The sequence below is a fragment of the Tachypleus tridentatus genome, chromosome 5, assembly GCF_004210375.1.
Source record: "Tachypleus tridentatus isolate NWPU-2018 chromosome 5, ASM421037v1, whole genome shotgun sequence".
Taxonomy (NCBI): Eukaryota; Metazoa; Arthropoda; class Merostomata; order Xiphosura; family Limulidae; genus Tachypleus; species Tachypleus tridentatus.
The window spans coordinates 20,927,432-20,947,644 of record NC_134829.1 but is presented as its reverse complement, the minus strand read 5'-3'; the positions used below and the strand labels follow the sequence as shown (position 1 = coordinate 20,947,644).

Sequence of the window (20,213 nt, the reverse complement as noted above, 5' to 3'; positions counted from 1 at the left end):
TCTGGCTTATGATTTTTGATTTTGAAAGGAAATCAGTTAGTTCTATCACTAAACAAATTGATTATTTTTATATCCGTGGTAGAATATACTCAAATTCATTAGCATATTCTTTATCTGTAGTCAAAATACTCAAGTTAGTATAGTTACTGTTATAAAGTTGCTTTCAAAGGTTATAACAAACTAAAATATCAAATGATTGAAGTGCTATGGCTTAGTAATTTATAGAACATGTTCATTCCTGTCACAAATATAAAATGAAACACAGTTATGTGGAATAAACACAAACAGTGTTAGAGTGCATATGGAGAAAGAAGTACAAACAAAACACTCGGAGAGAGATAAACTACATTCAAAACATCTATATTTTTATTCAAGTACTTTAATTACAATTCTATGAATAACTGTTCTTTCATAATTTTACTTTTTTAGTTATTTAAAATATCAATAAAAATGCTTAGAGTAATATTCTATGTACAAATTTCTCTAAAATATGTAAAAAATAAAGTATTGACAAAATAAACACACCAAAAGTTTGTTAGAATATAAGCAATAGCAGAAAAAATTAATTTACAAAAATATTTCCATACAAACATAAGGTATTGATAAACATTTAGTATCCTGTTTTAATAACACGAGCATAATAACAGCAACAAATTAACTTCATAGTTACAACAAAAATCAAAACCCCTCGATACTTTAAGAAAGCAGTCAAAATAAGCAGTTATGTTTTTCCAAAATACTTATTTAACTTTAGCAGATGGGTTTTAAAGATAAATGTTGAAAATTATAAAGGTCTTAAAGATTACTTTAAAAACTAGGCTGTATATTTAAAAATTTATTCTTAAGTTTTTGAATCATGTTCACATAAAAAATATCTAACATGTTAAAAGATACTTATACTTAAGAACTAAAGTTTTTCTCTTAAGGAAAATACAGAATCAAAGAATAAAATATATAAAACATTACTTTGTTTAAAAATTACCTTTTTTGTATCTTTAAACTTTAGTAAAATAATTTGATTGGACAGGCCTAAAAGACTGCAAAGAAGAACTTTCTGATGGGGAATTTTGTCTTTTAGAAATTGGCTTTTGATAAATATTTCCGAATGGTTTACTTTCAAAATCTGAAGGTGTGTCATACTGAGAAGACACTCTAGAAGGGTAAGAACTCAAAGATGAAGCTTCAAGTACATCCTTGTCAGGTACAGGAGCTCTTCCCACTTGCTTCTCTCTGGAACGATTATATGAATTTAATAAGACATCAGCTGACCAGGAGTTTACAGGACTAATTAAGGATTCTACTGGTATATATGATTTATCAGTTACCTCTTTCTCTGAGTTGTGTGACAGTTTATTCTCAATCCGATTAATTGTTGGATTTGGAAATTTATCATTTCCATCTTCATTCTTTCTCTTACGTAAGTAAACCACGACAAGAATTACAAAAATAATGACCAATAATACAATTATAACAGACACAATTATTGCAATAGTCCCAGTTGAAAGGCCTTTTTCATCATTGTTCATCCAAACAGTAGAACTTATCGAAGTTGTCACATTTGTGCTTGGAGTAGAGTTTACAGTTGATGGTAGTGGATTGGAGTTGAAAAAAGCAGACACTATATTAGACACACTTCCATTGTTTTTGGCTTCATCTATAGCATAAATTCCAAAGTAAAGGGTTTTGTCTTGATTAATATCCCTCAAGTTCAGTAAAACGTCTTGCTCTGTTCCACAGATCTTTGGATTTAGTGGCTCTCCATTGGTATCCCAGATATCTACTAGCTTACCCGTATTCTCATTATTGAATTTATTTTTTGCATCTAAACGATCATCAAAGTATTTTAAAACATACGACGAGGCTGGAAAAAAAAAGTTTACATACTGAACAAATAATAGCTAACTGTAATTCAACAATAAAGTACAGAACAACGTTTCAACTTTTTCAGGCTATCTTCAGGTTAATATCTTTGTTTATTTTAATTACAGTTTTAATACCCATACTAGCCATCTTTAGAATACGTTTTTACTTCAAGTGGGTTTCTCTTCATCATGTGATTCAACAAATCTACAGAATGCATCTCTATAAAGAGATTTGCATGCATTTTCTTTTTAGAAGTATTTCATGATGCTACTATATTAATTTTACCTCAGAGCATAATATGGTTTATTATAAACCTTTAATAGCTATTAAGTAAAAGGAATAAAAAAAACTTAAGACTTTTTTGTATAAAGGCTGTTGTTTTTTTAACACTCCTACGAAAATTGGGGCCTAATAGGCCTCAGAGCAACTTGAAATGTTATTAATATTAGGCTAATAATTTTGTATTTAAATGAAATTGCCATTAATTGACCCTATCCCTTTATATTTTAAGGTGCAATAATATTTTGACTTTTCAGACATTTGCGAAATAATATTTAAAAAAAAATTTTTAAACATCCACTAAGGGTATTTTGGGGCCTATTAGGCCCCAGATCAAAAAACATATAATGACTTTATTTATTTCCTGAATAATTCTAGAACAGGCCTGGGCAACCGAAAAAAGCAAATTATAGTAAAAATATATTAATTTTACAACTTCTTTTCAAAAGATGATATTTAGGATAATAACTCTACTCCAACAATAATTTTAGACGGTCCTGATTATTGCCTAGTTTGCCCACGCCTGTTCTAGAACATTCTAGAAACTTTACAGAAGTATTTAGAATAATCTAGAATATTCTAGAAGAATCCACAAATCCTATATATATAGGAGCTGAAATCTTCAAACCGTGTCAAAAATGATATCTCTTGATGAAGTTGTACATTTACTGACAAAACCATCCGACGATGAAAGTGAACGTGATAATGTCGAAGACTACTCTGAAAGTTGTGATGATAATCCTTCTGAAGCCGAAAATGATGAACAAATCGCGCCGTACCCTTCTGAAAGTGAAGAAAGTAGTCAAGAAGATCTTACTACGATGCCAGTGAACGAACGTTTGTCCAAAGATAAGAATTATAGTTATTCAACAACACCTTCAAGGATCAACAGGAGAACCGCAGCTCTCAATATATTCAATGGGAACCCAGGCATTACAAGGCAAGCTGCTTCAAGAGTCTCTACACCATTCGAAACATTCAAAATTTTCATTTCTGATAATATGATGGAACAGATCATTCACTCAACAAACACCGTCATGAAAGAACCAATTTTTGAAGAAGACCTCTGGAAATGGATCGCAGCTAATCTTTTCCTTGGAATAAGCAAATCCAAAAATGCATCGATAGACGAAATGTTTTCAACCGAATTCGGTTTGCCATTTTGCGAAAACTGATTACACAAGACAAATTCAAAAGATGTGCTCAAAAATCAGATTTGACATCCACTCTCAAAGAAATAGAGAAATCAAAGATGCTGCCATCTATGGAGTCTGGAATTTTTTCATTGAAAATTGCAAAAACAGTTACAACCCAAGCGAATACCTGACAGTGGATGAACAACTATGTAACTTCAAAGGAAGAGTTGGCTTCAGAACACACATTCCGACAAAGCCAGGCAAATACGGAATAAAGATTTGGTGCCTAACAGATGCAAAGACAAGTTACCTCTTCAACGCTCAAATTTATACTGGAAAGGTTGGAAATACGACAGAAACAAATCAAGGAGAAAGAATAGTCAGAGAACTGAGTCAGCCATTTCTTGGAAAAGGAAGGACAATAACGACAGATAATTTATTCACAACAATGACACTTGCCAAGTACCTACGAACAAAAAGAACAGGACTTGTTGGAACCATACGGAAATCAAGAACCTTCCTGCCTCCTGAAATAAATGCAAAATCTAGAGAGTTATCACCAAAGTTTTTCTACCATGACGACATCACTCTTCTCAGGCACTCAGACAAACCAGGAAAATATGTGCTACTACTGAGTTCTCAGCATCAGTCTGGTGAAGTAGAAGAGAATGGAAAGCCCGAAATCGTCAATCTTTACAATGCAACGAAGGCAGGACACTCTCGATCAACTGGTGAGATATCATACAACAAAGAGGCGATCAAAGCGCTGGTCAGTCTGCATATTCTATGACATTCTAGATCTTGCTGGGTACAATGCTTTCGTTCTATACTTGACAAAACATCCAGAATTTCTTCAACATAAATCAAGAGCCAGAAGAGAATTTATACGGCAATTGGTGCTTGAAATCAAAGAAATTTACTGCAAAGATAATGACAAAACAACGTCATGTGAACCGCCTGCAAAGAGGGCAAAAAGAGGACGATGCCATTTGTGCGGCAGATCAAAAGATAGACAGTCGAAAATTATTTGCTCAAATTGTAAAAAAAATGTTTGTCAGACCCATTCTAAAGTTGTTTGTAATGAATGTTGCTAAAACACTGTGTTTCTATTGGAAAAATATATGGGGCCTGATAAGCCCCAAAATCACTTTAGTGGATGTAAATATTTTTTTCGTAGGAGTGTTAAAGTTCATATTACATTATGATTACACACTATCTCTGATAACAAGGAAGTTTTAACTATTGCCATTACTATTTTTTTGTTGGCTCCATATACCTTATCTGAAAACATAAAACTGTTAATTGAGGCTATCTGCATTATACAACAGTGTGTAGGTCATCAAAATACTTTGCAACTTTAAAAAAAATACTTAGTTTTTATATGAATTCATATAAACATTGAGTTATGTTTAGCTTTGCTGAAATACATCTGAATTACTTTCACCAAAGCCAAACCAGATTAATGAAAACTAATGCATCCAACATAGCTAAACAATACTGCAACTTATAGACAACCACACTGAACCCTATTTGTTCTTTTTTGTTAAAGATGAGATTGGAAAATTATAAAAATAAAGAAATCCTTCCACAATCACGTGTTCAACTCAGATCAAGAAACTGAAATCAATAAATAAAAAAGCAAACTATTCTGCCAATACTATCAATACATCAGCATTATAATATCACAGCTACAAATCAGTTCTTCAGTCATTTTATTATACTGTTTCACCTCTTTTTGCTTCAACATGCAACTATAGTCTCCTTTCTTTCACAGTTGCATTTGTGTTGGATTTGAGTTGTTTTATTTTAAGTAAATGGGACAACTTAGATGATCAACAGACCTCTTGTTGTCTTTAAGTGTTTATGTCAGTTGTTGTTTTGCCAGTTAAAGTTAGAATGCAACAAAAACTTTGGTTGGGAATAACTGTTTAAAAATTAATTAAATTGTTTCCTCAAATAGGATGTTAATAAATAAGGAAAAAAATATTAAAGCTGGCCACAACTAATTGGTTTGCATTAGGAAACTTAGATATCTCTTGAGCAAAGAAAAAGTGTATTTACCATAAAAAACATTCTTAGTGCAGGTAAAAAACACCCACTTCAGTGTTTATAGGAATGGGAACCAGGTAGACAGTAAATAAAAAATACACAGGAATTGTGGTTAAGCATATGTATGTGGTATTTAACTTTATAATTGTTTTAGAAAGCTCACAATTATCTTTAATGTCTAGTGGGTTCTGATATCAACAATAATGCCATTAAAGTAAAGTATAGTTATGGTGTATGTTGACAGCATTTAGTAAGACAATGATACTGTCATTATTTCTAAAGGATTACATTTTTTAAACCAAATTATTAACAGTAACTACTTGATTAAACTAAAGTCAGCTATGTAAGGGAACATTAACTTGTATAAACTGCAAAGTATTAACAGTTTACGCCAGTGTAACTAACTTCACTGTTTTTAATTAAGAAATAAAAACTACTGGTATTTAAAGCCTAAATGTTAATAAACTTTTTCACTAGTGAATCAAGAATGACCATTTAAGATTTCTCGTTGGCTATTTAAAACACTTATGAAAATGTTTTAAATTAATAATTCTAATAACACAGTTTTTTAAGTTAACATTTTCCTATAACAAAAATGTATTTTCATTAATACTTATCTCCTCTTACACTATAGCTTTATCCCAATGAAAGTTACTATTCTCAGTCCATTTAAACATTGGCATGAATCTTATTTCACTTGCACAAGTCTTTATACCCTACTATATTGCACATGGCAAATTAAGTCTTGTTATTTTTTCCACTAATGTAAATGTGCCCCCTATCCCAGATCTATATATAAGCTCCCTGTTATGACTTCCTATTCACTTTTTTGAAATTGTCCAAATTAGCAGACCCACATGAACATTGACCATGTGGAGAGTGTGAGAAGGTGTAAGTATTACTGGAAATACATTTTGGGTATAGGAAAATATTAACTTCTGAAACACACTTATCTCACTTTATAGCTAACGTCTCACATTAACATGGTAGAAGGGCCAGTTAGGGCAAGACTACCACAGGTGTGCAAATATGAGACACAATAATAGCACACTAGTGGAATCTACACCACTTCTGGAACAGGTATGCTCTTGTTCTGAACAACATGAAATCTAATTCCTGGCTGGTAAAGTCTGACTGGACACAGATGAAAAACCATGAGAAAAAAACAAGAAGTTAGAGACAACTATACCAGAACTGGCCTCCTCCTGCAATACCAGATGCATCTGGTTATGGCCATTTGGCCAGTTGATGTACAGATCCCTCACATTTGATGAAATATTGTACTTAATCTATAGGATTCATCCAAGCCCTAACCAGGAAGATGAAATTCCATGTCTTGCAGTTGGATTTTAGAACTGTGGACCCAAAGTGTAGTGGCTAGGGCACGAAGGCTACAATATGGTATTTCATTAGTTTTGTTTTATTATTGGAACTGTACCTAAAAGTTAAAGAATGTTGCATGTCGAACCACCAGAATTATGGAGACAAGGCATGCAACACAAAAGTGTACAATCCCTCACCCCAACTTGAGGAAGTGCAAAATGCATCAAACCAAAGTTCAAATTATAGAACCTTAGAATAAAAAGACTATCCATCCTGGAATTATGAACAGAAATTCTAACCTGAGAAGCTAGGAAACACCTCCTGCTCCCATAATTATGAGGAGAATGTAGAACAAATTAAATCCAACCATCCTTATTTTGAGAATACACCTGTTCTTGCAAGATCTACTGATATATGGTCAAATGTAATTAAATTTATTAAAGCTGCACAAGAAAACAAATGAACCTTCTAGGCAGTCATATCTTACTGTCAAAGAGGCAATGTCAGATGAGTTTAAATTGGCTCACTTGGCATTTTTTTGAGGCCACAGCAGGTGTTATGACACCATTTCTAGAGATATTTCAGAGTTCATATCCTCTGGCACAATTTCTCTGTGGTCATCATGAAATTGATGAAACAATTTATTAAATATGCTTAGTGTTACAAAACTCCTGAAAATAGATGTGCAAGACTCTAGTAATCATGTCAGCTCCAAGAAGATTGATCTTGAGTTTAAAGCCTAGTCTATATTACAAAACATTCAGGATGTTATGGACTTATCAGTCCTGCAGTTCCGTATGAAATGTAAGGAATTTTTATACACTGTTGTGAAACATTTAATTGAGAAAACACCAATCATCTTTACATTTGCTCAATATTTAGACTGTCTCAGCCCTAACAAAATTGTTGATAAGCCAGATGTTTGCAAATATCACTTTAAAATTCTGTTAGAGAAGCTGATTTAACTACGGCATCTGGACAAAGGGACAAGTGAAACTGTCAAGAAAGAATACTATGACTTTACAGCCAGTGTAAAAACCTTATCTAGTTCTGACAATCATTATATTAGAGATTATGATCCACTAAGTGGATTCATTCCTGCATAATTATGTAAGAAAAAGAAACTCCAAATTCAACAGTTTGGAAAGTTTTTAAACTTCTACTAATTCTATCTCATGGACGAGCCAGTGTGGAGTGGGGGTTCTCCATAAGTAAAGATATTTCATTTGAGAATATGTAAAGGTTTCTTTACTTGTTCAGGGGGAAAGTGATAGACTATATTGATTTGATTGGTGGTATGTATAATTTCAAAGTAATATCAGCTCTCCTAGAGAATGTAGCAGCAGTCAGAAAGAAATACAGACAGCATCTAGAAGAGAGGAAAGAAGAAAATTCAAGTACTACCTTTGGTCCAAAAATGGAAAGCTATCAAAGATTAACTAAGTGAAAATAAAGCTAAAACACAGAGACTACAAGAAGATGTAACTGCCATGATAAACAGTGCTAACCAAAAATTTATAATGGTAGAATCCAGTCAGAAAATGAAATCATTAATTGTAGTGTCTAATGCACTAAGACAAGCAGTTACTAAAAAGAAAGATGAAATATATAATCTGAATATTGCAATCCAAAAATTAAAGGAAGAACTGAAAAAATGTGTTTGATATGTTAAATCCAGTTTATCACAATGATGTTATAACAATGACCTGAGAGTGTCATTAGGTGCAACATAATGACTGTTACATTACTGTTTGACTTTTTGAAGCTTTTAAATACAAATGCAATCAGCAATTTGGAGCAACAGCTGAAAACTGAATCAAAAACATTAAATAATACCGAATATAGTCATTTGAGATGAACATTTTGATTGTTATTGTTTTCATGTTTGATGTTTTGAATAACGCTTAAACAGTTCCTATGAGAATGCCAGAAATACATCATATTACGAGTTTATGTGTTTTAACTTAGTAGGTCTTGACTTATTTTGAGGTTCTACTTCTTTGATATTGGTGTTAATTTGTTTTGGAGAATTTTGGCTTGAATAAATGTATATGCCACAGAGTATATTTTGGGTAATTTTTACTATATATGTATGTTTTAAAGTAGATAAAAATCCTGGAAAGTCATTCATGAAACTTTACTGGATATGGTAAAAGAAAGAAATGGAAAGTTATAGAATTTAGTCCACTTTTGTGTGCAGGAGCTCTGTCTTACAGTTCAGATAACCCACCTTGAGAGTAGTGGGTAAACGTGATGATGTAAGCATCAAAATTAGAACACTGGTAGGCAGCATAATTTCATCTTTGTGAGTGGAGATACCCTCACTGCAGGAACTTCTTGGGTGGAGAAACCAATAAAGATCTCTGACCCAGGGATGTTCTTCAAATCTTTCAAATTAGCATGGGGAGTATCCTCAATGGGTATAACCCCCAATGACTTTCGAATGCGAAAGGAGTTCATTGTGTTTTGTGGTAAATGTTTCCACCCCAAAATGTAGCTTTTAACCTATTAAAGAGAGCCAGAAAGCCCCTCTAGGCCCTTCTGAATGAAAAAGGGAAACAATTGCCCTAAAGATTTGTCTGACAAAAAAATGTAATATGAGAAAATGAGGTACAGGTGTAGATGAAGGTGAAAACTGTTCAGAGTCTTCAAGATGCAGTCATTTACCAATGAGCTGTTTTTTTATTTTTATTTGGAATAGGGGAATCCATAACAAAAGAAGAGATATTCAGTGCCCACTGACTCTACCCATCATATAACCCTACAAGGGGAAACACTGCAATGCCAAACAAGGACACTGTAGCAATGCCAGGGTTTGTTTTATGAGCACTACATCCAAACCCCAGTATCAGATATAAAGTCCACAACACCAATTGTAAACATTCTACACTAGTAATCTGTTTACCCTGGACCAAAATCACCAGCCGATTGACCCTGGAGGAGCAACCCCATGGCTGCAAGTCTATAGGAATTCAAGGCCAAAGCAGCGTTTTTATGTTCAACCACCACGATCCTCTCATCTGTTGCCATGCATGGCAAACATGAGTGGATGTTTACAACTAAGATAAGGTAAACTGAAAATACAAAACCTTCTCTGGAGGTCCCCTCAGCACATACAGGAATCCACTTTGAGGGATACTGATGTATGAAAATCAAACAAGACTGTATGTTTCTATTTAATAAATTTGCAAGACACAATCTGTTTACAAATCCAGTGGGACCTGATTTTATTGTTATGTTTAACTAAGTAACTGGGCTGCATGTGAATTATATCATTCTAGTAACTTTAATTTATTTTTGTGAGTTCTTTTGTTCATCCGTGAATCATCTCTCAAGCTTAAGATAGCTAAACATATGGTAAGTAATTAGCTTAGCCTTCAGATTTACAAAAGAATTTAATTACAATCTTATTATGTATATCATATGAATGATGTAAATATTAGTCAGCAAAATTGACAGAAAGTTTTAACTAAACTACTGTGTTTAACTATTCAACTATTTTATTTTGTAGTTGAGCAACATTATAAGACACATTTAAGAATCAAGTAAACATTTTATATTAAAATCTAATTACCTTGCCCACTGTCATAATCATTTCCTGGTGAAGTCCACTTTAATTTTACTCGTTTATTTGTGTTGTCTACTTGTATTACTCTGAAATCTGAAATTCTGTTTGGTGGATATATATCTCCTGTTTTATCACTGGTCACATAAAAACTTCCATAATTCATCTGTCTCATGAATTTTCCTGTTGGTAAAGCTCCATCTTCTGGAACAAAACTTCCACAACAGTAACTGAGAAGATCTGAGACAAAGTAAAATAACTGTCAAACACATACAATACAAATAACAATAAATATTATACATGACAAAATGTTGCAAAACGTTAAACTAAAATTATACATCATATTTCTTAAAAATTAATATACTAAATAACTTAAATATATTCTATTTAAGTAATTTCCCCGTTTATAAAAATATTTCATGTATTAATAGTTGAAAAGAATTTATGAAAAGCTTCTTTATTTGTTATGATTTTCAAGCAAAGCTACATAAGGGCTATCTATGCTAACTGTCCCTAATTTATTAATGAAAGACTAGAAGTAATGCAGCTATCTTTGCTAACTGTCCTTAATTTATTAGTGAAAGACTAGAAGTAATGCAGCTATGTATGCTAACTGTTCCTAATTTATTAGTGAAAGACTAGAAGTAATGCAGCTATCTAAGCTAACTGTCCCTAATTTATTAGTGAAAGACTAGAAGTAATGCAGCTATGTATGCTAACTGTTCCTAATTTATTAGTGAAAGACCAGAAGTAATGCAGCTATCTAAGCTAACTGTCCCTAATTTATTAGTAAAAGACTAGAAGTAATGCAGCTATGTATGCTAACTGTTCCTAATTTATTAGTAAAAGACTAGAAGTAACGCAGCTATCTAAGCTAACTGTCCCTAATTTATTAGTGAAAGACCAGAAGTAATGCAGCTATCTATGCTAACTGTCCATAATTTATTAGTGAAAGACTGGAAGTAACGCAGCTAGTTTTCACCATTAACTGCTAACTCTTTACCAACAAATAATAGAATTGACCATCTATGATAATGCTGTTACAGCTGAAAGGGCAGACATGTTTGGTGAGACAAGGATTTGAACCCACAACCATAAGATTGTGAATCAAGCTCCTTAACCACTTGGCCATGCCAGGCCTCTATGACAAGCTAAGGAAAATATATGACATATAGTGTTCATTTCATACATCTTACCAGATTTCCTGACAAAATATAGAGTTAAATATTAAGAACTGAAAGCGTCGAATAAATTCTTTAGTTGCTCAGTCACATTTTTTACACTTATTCTTTTGTCCTTAAGCTCTTTAATTATTTATTGATAAAAGCCAATAAGCTTTTAACTTCTGAATCAACAGATTAATATTAACCAAAAAATAAACTTAATTCATTCTCAAGGATATATGAAAACAATATTTCATGTATATTAAAGAGAGCATTACAGTAAATACCATTTTATTATTTATATTTTTAATATTTCCAATAGATTCTTAGTTGTTAAACAGCAAAGTGTTAAGAACAAAGGATAGGTATGTTAAAAGTGTTTTACTAAGGGAACTTGTGAAATTTTACATTATTACTACTATAGAAACTTTTGACCTTTGTGATATTACTAGTGTCCTGTTCTACTGATGTACTTGTCTATTTCTGTGATATGTGTTCTACAAGATTAAAGAAAAACTTTTCTTCAGTTAATTTAAAATTATTAACGGTCAATATTACACATCAACCCACATATGCCACAGTTTAAACGTTCTGCATTTTGAAAACATATACCATAGATTTTGACCAATTTTTTTAAAACAGGAAGGATATGCAGAACTTAGATTTTTTATAAAGGTATATCAATTCTGTACATTCTACTAAAGATTTAAAAGGATATACAAAGCAAAAGTAAAAGATGTCTATAAAGAAGTTTCTTAGTTTCATAGATTCAAATACACAAACACTTTTGATAGTGTTTACAAGTTGACACTGCTGTAAGGTGGTAATTTATACAAATACTAATGATAGCATTCACAAGGTAATTTAATTGACACATAAATAAATATAACTAAATACCAATTTTTATATTTTGAAAGTGTGTAGGTAAAATAAGTTCAACTATTTTAGAAGCAAGGAAATTAGTGCATACTTGGATTTTTGGGCATTACTCCACTACTTCCACCATGCAAAACTTTGGCTGTTCCATTATTAGAGTTGGCAGAAATGGTTAACGTATAATGTCCTGCTGTTGAAATGGTTGTGAGATAACGAGAGTAAACGCCATCTCCTTTAGTTATATCAGGATCTACAGATATATAAAAGATAAATGATGAGGTGAACCACTTAGAAGTTCCAACAGTTTTTGTTTTCAATTGAAAATGTACTTACTGAAGAATAATCCATGGTTTAACCATTTTGCAACAGTCTCAGTATACAAATTTACACTCATTAAGTATTTATACGATAATGTTTAATACAGCATGTATATCTTACTAAAATCTGGTAGGCATTTGAAAAACATTAGATTACTTATCAGATTTTTTAAAGAAATATTTTTGATAATGATATGTTTGTGAATATATATAGAGCCTGTTTCATTAATAGTCCACGTGCAAAGTGATTTTCACGTTATCATTAAAAATTCTGTTCTTCATCCCCAAAAAATTCAAATTTCATTTGTGTAATCTCTAAAACATCTTAAATATGTTTGAAACATTTGTTTTCAGTAAATATTTATATACTATATATTATTTTCTCTACCCTAATTCTATGCAAGGTTGGTCAATTTGTCCAATCTATTAACTATAAAAGAAATCAAAGTAAGTATAAATTACCCTTTTTTCTTTCTAGAATGACTTCAAACTGTAACATGAAATTAAGTGTGTTTATTGTAAATAGCTTTCATAACAGTATACTTAATACTTATAACTCATAAGTTAATACTGATAACTTATACTTAAATTTTATTGTTTTATTTTTCTTTGAACCATGTCTAACTACTACTTGTGCCATTATAAGTTGTAAATCATCTGGTAAACATAGTGCTCATGTAATGCTATCAAGTTACATTACTCACAAGCTATTCAGAGCAGCTTACATGCATGCCTCATGAAACTTTATTATAATATTATTTATTTTACCTAATCTAATCTTAACTAATCTATAGAAATTCCTATTTTTACATTTTATTTACTTTTATAGTAATAATTAAAGAATACATATGAAAAACAAGAAATAAGGTACTTACTTGGACCTTCTTTATTTTACTGTTACTAACACTTAACCCCACGTTTTTTTATACTAATGGTAGTAGTACACTAAATAAATTTTATTTACTTTAGTAATGCATCAAAGAACATATAATAATATCATGCGAAATCAGGCAATGTCCTTTAACTATAATAATTTTTCTGGCTCTCAATATACGTGAAAAGAGCCATTACAAATTCATTGAAGCTAATCAACAAGTTTCCCATGGAAACAAAGCTTGTACTAAAAGAGGAATTGACAATTCTGTTTAGAAAACAACATAATATGATACATTACCTGTTAGACATAAACCTTGGTTCTCTATTGGTTATAAATAATATAATATTAACTATTTATAAATCCTAAAACAGATGATGTGAGTGGGGTAAGAAGGGTCTGATTTTCTATTTGATGGTTCTTTAACCAAATAAGATTGAAGGCTATAAAAGTTATGTTTCGTCTGAGTGATGACGACTTGATAGTGAGTAATTTATTTTAAATTTCATACTCATTGTAGGAGTGGTGACTAAATTTGAGAAGACATGGATGCCTAGAGATGTACTGCAAAAAAATTACATGAATTCAGAAACAAAGGTTTATTTAGTTAAGCACAAAACTATGCAATGGGCTATCTGTATTCTGCCCACTGTGGGTATCAAAACCCGGTTTCTATAACTGTAAGTTCACAGACATACTGCAATGCTATTGGGGGGCTAGAAAAAAAAGAAATAGCTCAAAAATACAGCAGTCTTTATTACTCATATAATACTTAACATATTACTGGTCATGAAAGTTATACAATGGTAGAATAGTGGCTGGCATCTGACTCTTGAAGCCAAGGAGCATTATCTCTTCCCAGGACTAGGGAGAGCAGATAATGCTAATACCATACTGTTAAGATTAAAAAAAAATTATATAGTATTTTATGTACAGTCTTAGACTACAAGGCTAAAACATTAGTGGTCATTCCCATTTTATACATTTAAGAAGAAGTTAAGTACCAGCTCAAAGAAACATGTGCAAACTTCCATATTACCCCTACACTTTAGCTTGACCCATGCCCTTGGAAATGATGGCATTGAATCATGGTCATGGTATCATAGGTCTAACAAAATGATCATTGTGGTATGTGCTTTGAGGGTGAGATCAGAATTAATGAAAATTTATGACTTTTCAAAACCCTGTTTAAAAAGACAGTTATAAACTAAGTCAGTCACTGAAGCATACCTGAAAACTTTTCTTTTACAAACTATTCTTTTCTGGACATAGTTGGGTGAACTGCTGTAACTGTATGATCCGTTGTCAGTTTAACAAGCTAAAATTTTTGAAAATTAGTACCAGTTTGTTTCATATGGATTAGAGTGCATCTTGTTTTTCTTTTTAATGATATGTATTTTCTAAGTATAAATCTTCCCATACTTTCTCCAAGCCTAAAGACTATCATTAACATTCCTCAATATGTGAGTTTTCCAAATTTGTTTTTTTCGTGAGGGTAAACTTTCACCAATAGTCTATACCTGTATATTTTTTTAGGTTTGAATCTTACAGAAACCAATTTCACACATACCGCCTATACCATTGTCGAGCAGTTCAAAGGAATCCTTCTGTCCATTTGGGTGGTAAATGGTAGCAATAACATTTGCTCCTACTACTGGATTGTTGCCATGCTGTACATGAGCAAAAATAATAGGAGGTGGAATTTGTGCAGGGTCAAACTGAAAAATAAAATATGAAGGTAAGTTAACCTTGTAAGAATACTATCTTTGTTAAAGTGCTGACAACCAATCTGAAAGCACATACCTGAAGTTTAGAGCCAGTCATGATTCAGTAGCATATGTAAATAGTTTAAATTATGGCATATTAAAATTTAATCTTGTGTAAGATATTAAAACAATTAGTTTAACACGTGTAAATAAAAACTAATATACCTCATGAACATCACTGTTTAAGGAAGCTTTAAGAGTGAGAGGTTTTTCTCCAGTCTTATGTCTGGCAGTTACATATATCACTGTTGGATGTTTCTCTTCTCCTGAAATATTGCCTTCCAAATGCCACAGTCCTTCCTACACACACACATACAGAAAAATTAATGTATGATAGACCAACACACATGAAATGTTCCAAACAATACTAAAATAACTTGTAAGTATTCAAGTTTAATTCAAAACAAAAACAAATACATACAGCTGTAGCTAGATAATTAGACAATTACTTATAAGCATTGCTTATATTAATTAGTTTCCAATTATGATCAAATTGATTAATGTTATGAAGATAATTACCTAAACAAAATAAGTGTTTCCTGTTATTCTAATTATCCAGTATCCAAGTAACTGAAATACTGTCATTATCAATGTCTTTATCATTTTTGATTAATTCAGTTCAGCTTAATGCCGTGACTTGTGAATATAAAATAATCAAAATGTTTTTTTTTTATTCTTATTATTTTTAATTATCCTTAATTACTCAAGTAATCAAAATATTCCCACTAATGATTTTTCAGTATTATGTTTCGACCTAAACCAAATTTTAGTTCAGTTTTGGGCTAGTAAAGCTGTGTGAATAGGAAGATTACTTAATTATATGAGAGACTTAATTCCCATTGTCACCAAACATGATTGCCCTTTCTGATATGGGGAACTTATATTTGTTTTTAAGTTATGGTAAAGCTACTGAGACTATTTGCCACTGTTTGTAATTTTGAAATGCTTAATGAGTTGAAGAAACTGGCTGGCAGACCCACAGTCAAATCTTGGGGTAATATTTTAGCAGTGAATAGATGAATTGTCCATGGCATTATAATACCATTATGACATATTATGTGACATTAGATATTTAACCCATGATCCTTATTTATGAGGCATTATTATATGATGATTGAGTTAGTTGAATGATATAGAAAAATAGCCCAATAAACATTAATACATAAGTGCTGCCAGCCAATTGTCTTCAGTATTCAGTGATTCAAATCAAAATTGGCAGCATATAGCCCTAGTCATTTGGAAATGACTTGACGTTGTTCGTCTTCAAATATATACCAGCTGAACTTGCATATAACAGTACAGCTAGTGTTACTTCCCTTTGTGCAGTATCATGCATGTGTTGAATTTGTAGATAGCTTACAAATGATAATGGGTGTCCATTTGTTAAATAACCAGATGAAGTAATATTTGTTGTTTGTGTTTATCTTGATTCTATGAAACAGAAGTGTGAGAAAGCATCTGTAGAGTATCAAACAAGTGTGTGCACATGTGGGGAGCTGTATCACTTCTGGAATAGGTATGCTTTTCATTCTCGAAAAAGTTAAGTGTTGTGAAATAGGTGGCATTGAAGACTAAACTAGTAAATTAAGGGCCTTGATAAACAACGTAATAGGTGTAAATAAACAACACAACATATTACCGGGTATTTACTCAGCCCCAACCATAAAGACGAAGTTCAATGTCCTATCTTTGGTTTAACCAGGCAGAGAATCTCACATCACATCAAATCAATGTTTGTGGTTATACAATATTTCAAGCAACAGGAATTATGATGAGAAAGCAAGCAAACAGCAACTCTTGGACAAACTTCCAAATCAACCACAGGACATCAAACCAAACCCAGACTTAATAGGTAAGAACAAGGAGTCATTTTATATTCAGTATTATGAGCAGGATGAGAATCATTTCAACTTAACCTTAAGAACAAAGAATAAATTTGTGCACTTGGCATTACAAAGAGAATGTGGAACACTTGTTCAACCACAGGAACAGGCCATTGTACACCCCACAACCAGTATTACAATGTAAACAAAGTCCCCCAAGCTAACCAATAGGAGCATGGAAATAAAATATTCTTGAAACTGAGCTGGAATTACAAATAATGGGGCATCTACAAACTTCATCTGTAGGAACCATGCACTACAAAACTGAACCCAGTATTAGAAGAAGGATCCAGAATAGGTTGGTACAGCTCTCTCCTACATCAGCAAATAACAACTGGAGGTAGAAAGAGAATATTCCCAGCATTTCCCTCTTCTGAGGGTATCATGGTGCTATGTGATATTACTATCTTTGGTCTGTACTCATGAAGAAGCCTTCATTGTCCACCACCCAAGCAGCTAGAAGCAAGGGTTCCCAAACTCTACTCAAAGAAGGGAAGGGTAAAAAAGGCAGGGGGGGAGTCCAGTGAAGCATCAAACTAGAGAAAGTGAAATGGGTTATTGCAAAAACCTATTTTGAAAAACAGATTTGTGATAACGATAAACTCACAGCATTATTTAATGTATTCTCAAGATGGCTGCTATTGGTATTAACACTTAAAGTATAGAACAACGTTTCAACCTTCTTAGGTCATCTTCAACTTAACAAACTGTAAACAACTTGTTAACCTGAATATGATCTAAGAAGGTCAAAACGTTGTTCTGCACTTTATTTTAATTCAACTTTTAATACCCATACTAGCTGTTTTGAGAATACATTGAAAAACAGATTGCTCCTGATTTATTCAATCAAAGAAGCAACAGGGATGGGAAATAATAGTCTTCTGCTTAACTCATGATAGTCCATGAATGCTGGTTCACCAAGTACATATCATAATATTACATATTAAGGTAAGCTGCTAGTGACCTCTCATAACACCCCATTTAATCAGTGTGTATTATAACTATAAAAGTACCAAGTGCATGTTTAGAGGCAACACTTTCCACTGAATGGGATCCCAATATGTACTTAAGAAGTAACAGGAGGCACAAGTAGCAAGTGACAAAGGTATGGGGAATGGTCCAAATTCCAGCCTTGATGGATCTCCCTCAGAGTATAACAAAAATGAGCCACTGGAGACATGGTGATATACTGAATCTGATGATACAAGATATGATAAAGATGATGTCCTTTCCAGGAGAAGGAAGAGTAAGACAACCTAACCTAACCCACAAGGGTGAAGGGGGAAGAGATCAAGTAACACAAAAGGGTTTCAGGGAAGAAACAAATGAAAACAGGAAGCATAAAAGGAAGCTCTATAGGCCACATAGCACTTCAGAGCTCACACAAGACAAAAGAAGTGATCCACATCTGACCTGGAAGAAATATGGGAAATGGAAATGGGTGTGAAGTCATAGTCAGCCTCACGAATAACAGAGGTCTCAGGAGAGGTAAACAAAGTCAAGCCAGCCAAAACTGATCTCCCAAAAGGACTTAACAGAGAGTGGTATGGATAAGTGGTATGTAAGAAGGAGATGTATAGGTGAGAAAGCATAAAAGTGAAGGCCCTACCATACCTGACCGAAGGCAACTACACCTAAAGCCTGAGAACGAGGAATTGAGGAGTATAAGCGCTTCCTAAGAAACCCTCATAGCCAAAAGATACAGAACCTCTCCTGAGAATAAAAGGATTAGGCCTTGATGACCAAATACTCTAAAATCAAATATGTAATGGAAGCAAACTGGTGTAACTGGAAGCTGCCAAACAGGTGAAACCAGAAGAAGTCAGTCATTCAGACTAGAGTTTTAATGAAAGTAGATTTCAAGCTAATGTCTTGACTACTCTACAAAACATGCAAGGAACCACAGTAAGCCCAAATGGAAGAAGCTGGAACCAGACCACCTCTCTCTGGACGACACGAAGAAAATAATCTGAGAATAGAGATATGGGAATGGGTAGGGATGCATCTGGTACATCAAGCTTGAGTATCTACAAATTTGGAAGGAAAACCCTGTGAAAGGACAGAAACAACTCTATGGAGAAACAAGGAATTACAGAAACTGAAGGAGATGGATAGGTCAATGACAGATTTCCAGTCCATGTTTTACCATGGAGCAATGAAAAACCAAGAGTAAAATCCCAGCCAAATTGAAAATATCTGGGTGACAGCTTCCTGGAAAAGGTCTCTCACTGCTTCAAACAAATGACTGGTTGAGATGGGATGGCTTCAAGGAGAAAGATCAGAACAGCAGACAAGGAAGGAGAAGGTGGTGACCAGACTTGAAGATAAGTATCCTTGAAAAATCTAAGGAATCCACGAAATGAAAGAGAAGGTTTCACAGATGTCGACACAATAGTGGAGTCTGGTCTTCACTTCACTGTATGTTATCCCAATGTGTAGTAACCCAAACAAATGAAAACCTTAATTGAAAAGCAAAATATTCAACTTGGCTACACCAACATAGAGCTCCAAAGAAAGAGAATGACTACCTGGAAACCAGTCACACATGAACGACGCCAGTTATAAGTGTCTGAGGGAAAACAAACCCCTACAAACAGTGCATCTTATGCTAACAAGTACCATCAACAAAGAACCCAGGAAGGAAATGGCTGATAAAGCTATGAAAAGCTAAAGTATGCTTTCCAGAAACTAGAGGGAGTCGAAAATAGACTTATTACAAACTTAATTAAAATAAAACCCAAGCCAGGTGAAGAGATGCCATACACTAAAGACAAAAAGAAACAACACAAGAAAACAGGGAAACATTCAAAATGCTACTAACCTGTTTAGGACAATCATCACTGCATGTGCATTTGTAATCAAGCACAAAACTACCCAACCAGCCATTCATGGCACTCCCACCACAGATAACAAAACCCAGTTGGTAGTGAAGTAATCCTAAATCTTTCTGCTGAGTCAAGGGGGAGCTGTAATTAAAAGATTGAACCTTCTCTATGGATTATGGCAAAGTCAGGAGCAGAAAGAAAAGCAGCTAAAATCATCTTCATCACAAACATTTTAATTAACTTGAAGATGTATCAAGGTCCAGGCTCCATGGAAGAAGCTGACACCCAACAAAC

General features: G+C 33.1%; 1 protein-coding gene across 1 annotated transcript in view; it reads right to left on the bottom strand.

Moving 5' to 3' along the window:
• Positions 1–352: 352 nt before the first annotated feature.
• The window catches only part of LOC143250668 (calcium-activated chloride channel regulator 1-like), a 71,875-nt gene continuing 52,014 nt past the window's right edge, over positions 353–20,213 (bottom strand). The window contains exons 10-14 of the mRNA XM_076501552.1: positions 15,377–15,511; positions 15,016–15,163; positions 12,349–12,504; positions 10,225–10,455; positions 353–1,861 (exon numbers count right to left, since the gene is read on the bottom strand). Coding sequence (XP_076357667.1) covers positions 996–1,861; positions 10,225–10,455; positions 12,349–12,504; positions 15,016–15,163; positions 15,377–15,511 — 1,536 coding nt within the window. The 3' untranslated portion in view covers positions 353–995. The remainder of the gene's footprint in view (positions 1,862–10,224; positions 10,456–12,348; positions 12,505–15,015; positions 15,164–15,376; positions 15,512–20,213) is intronic.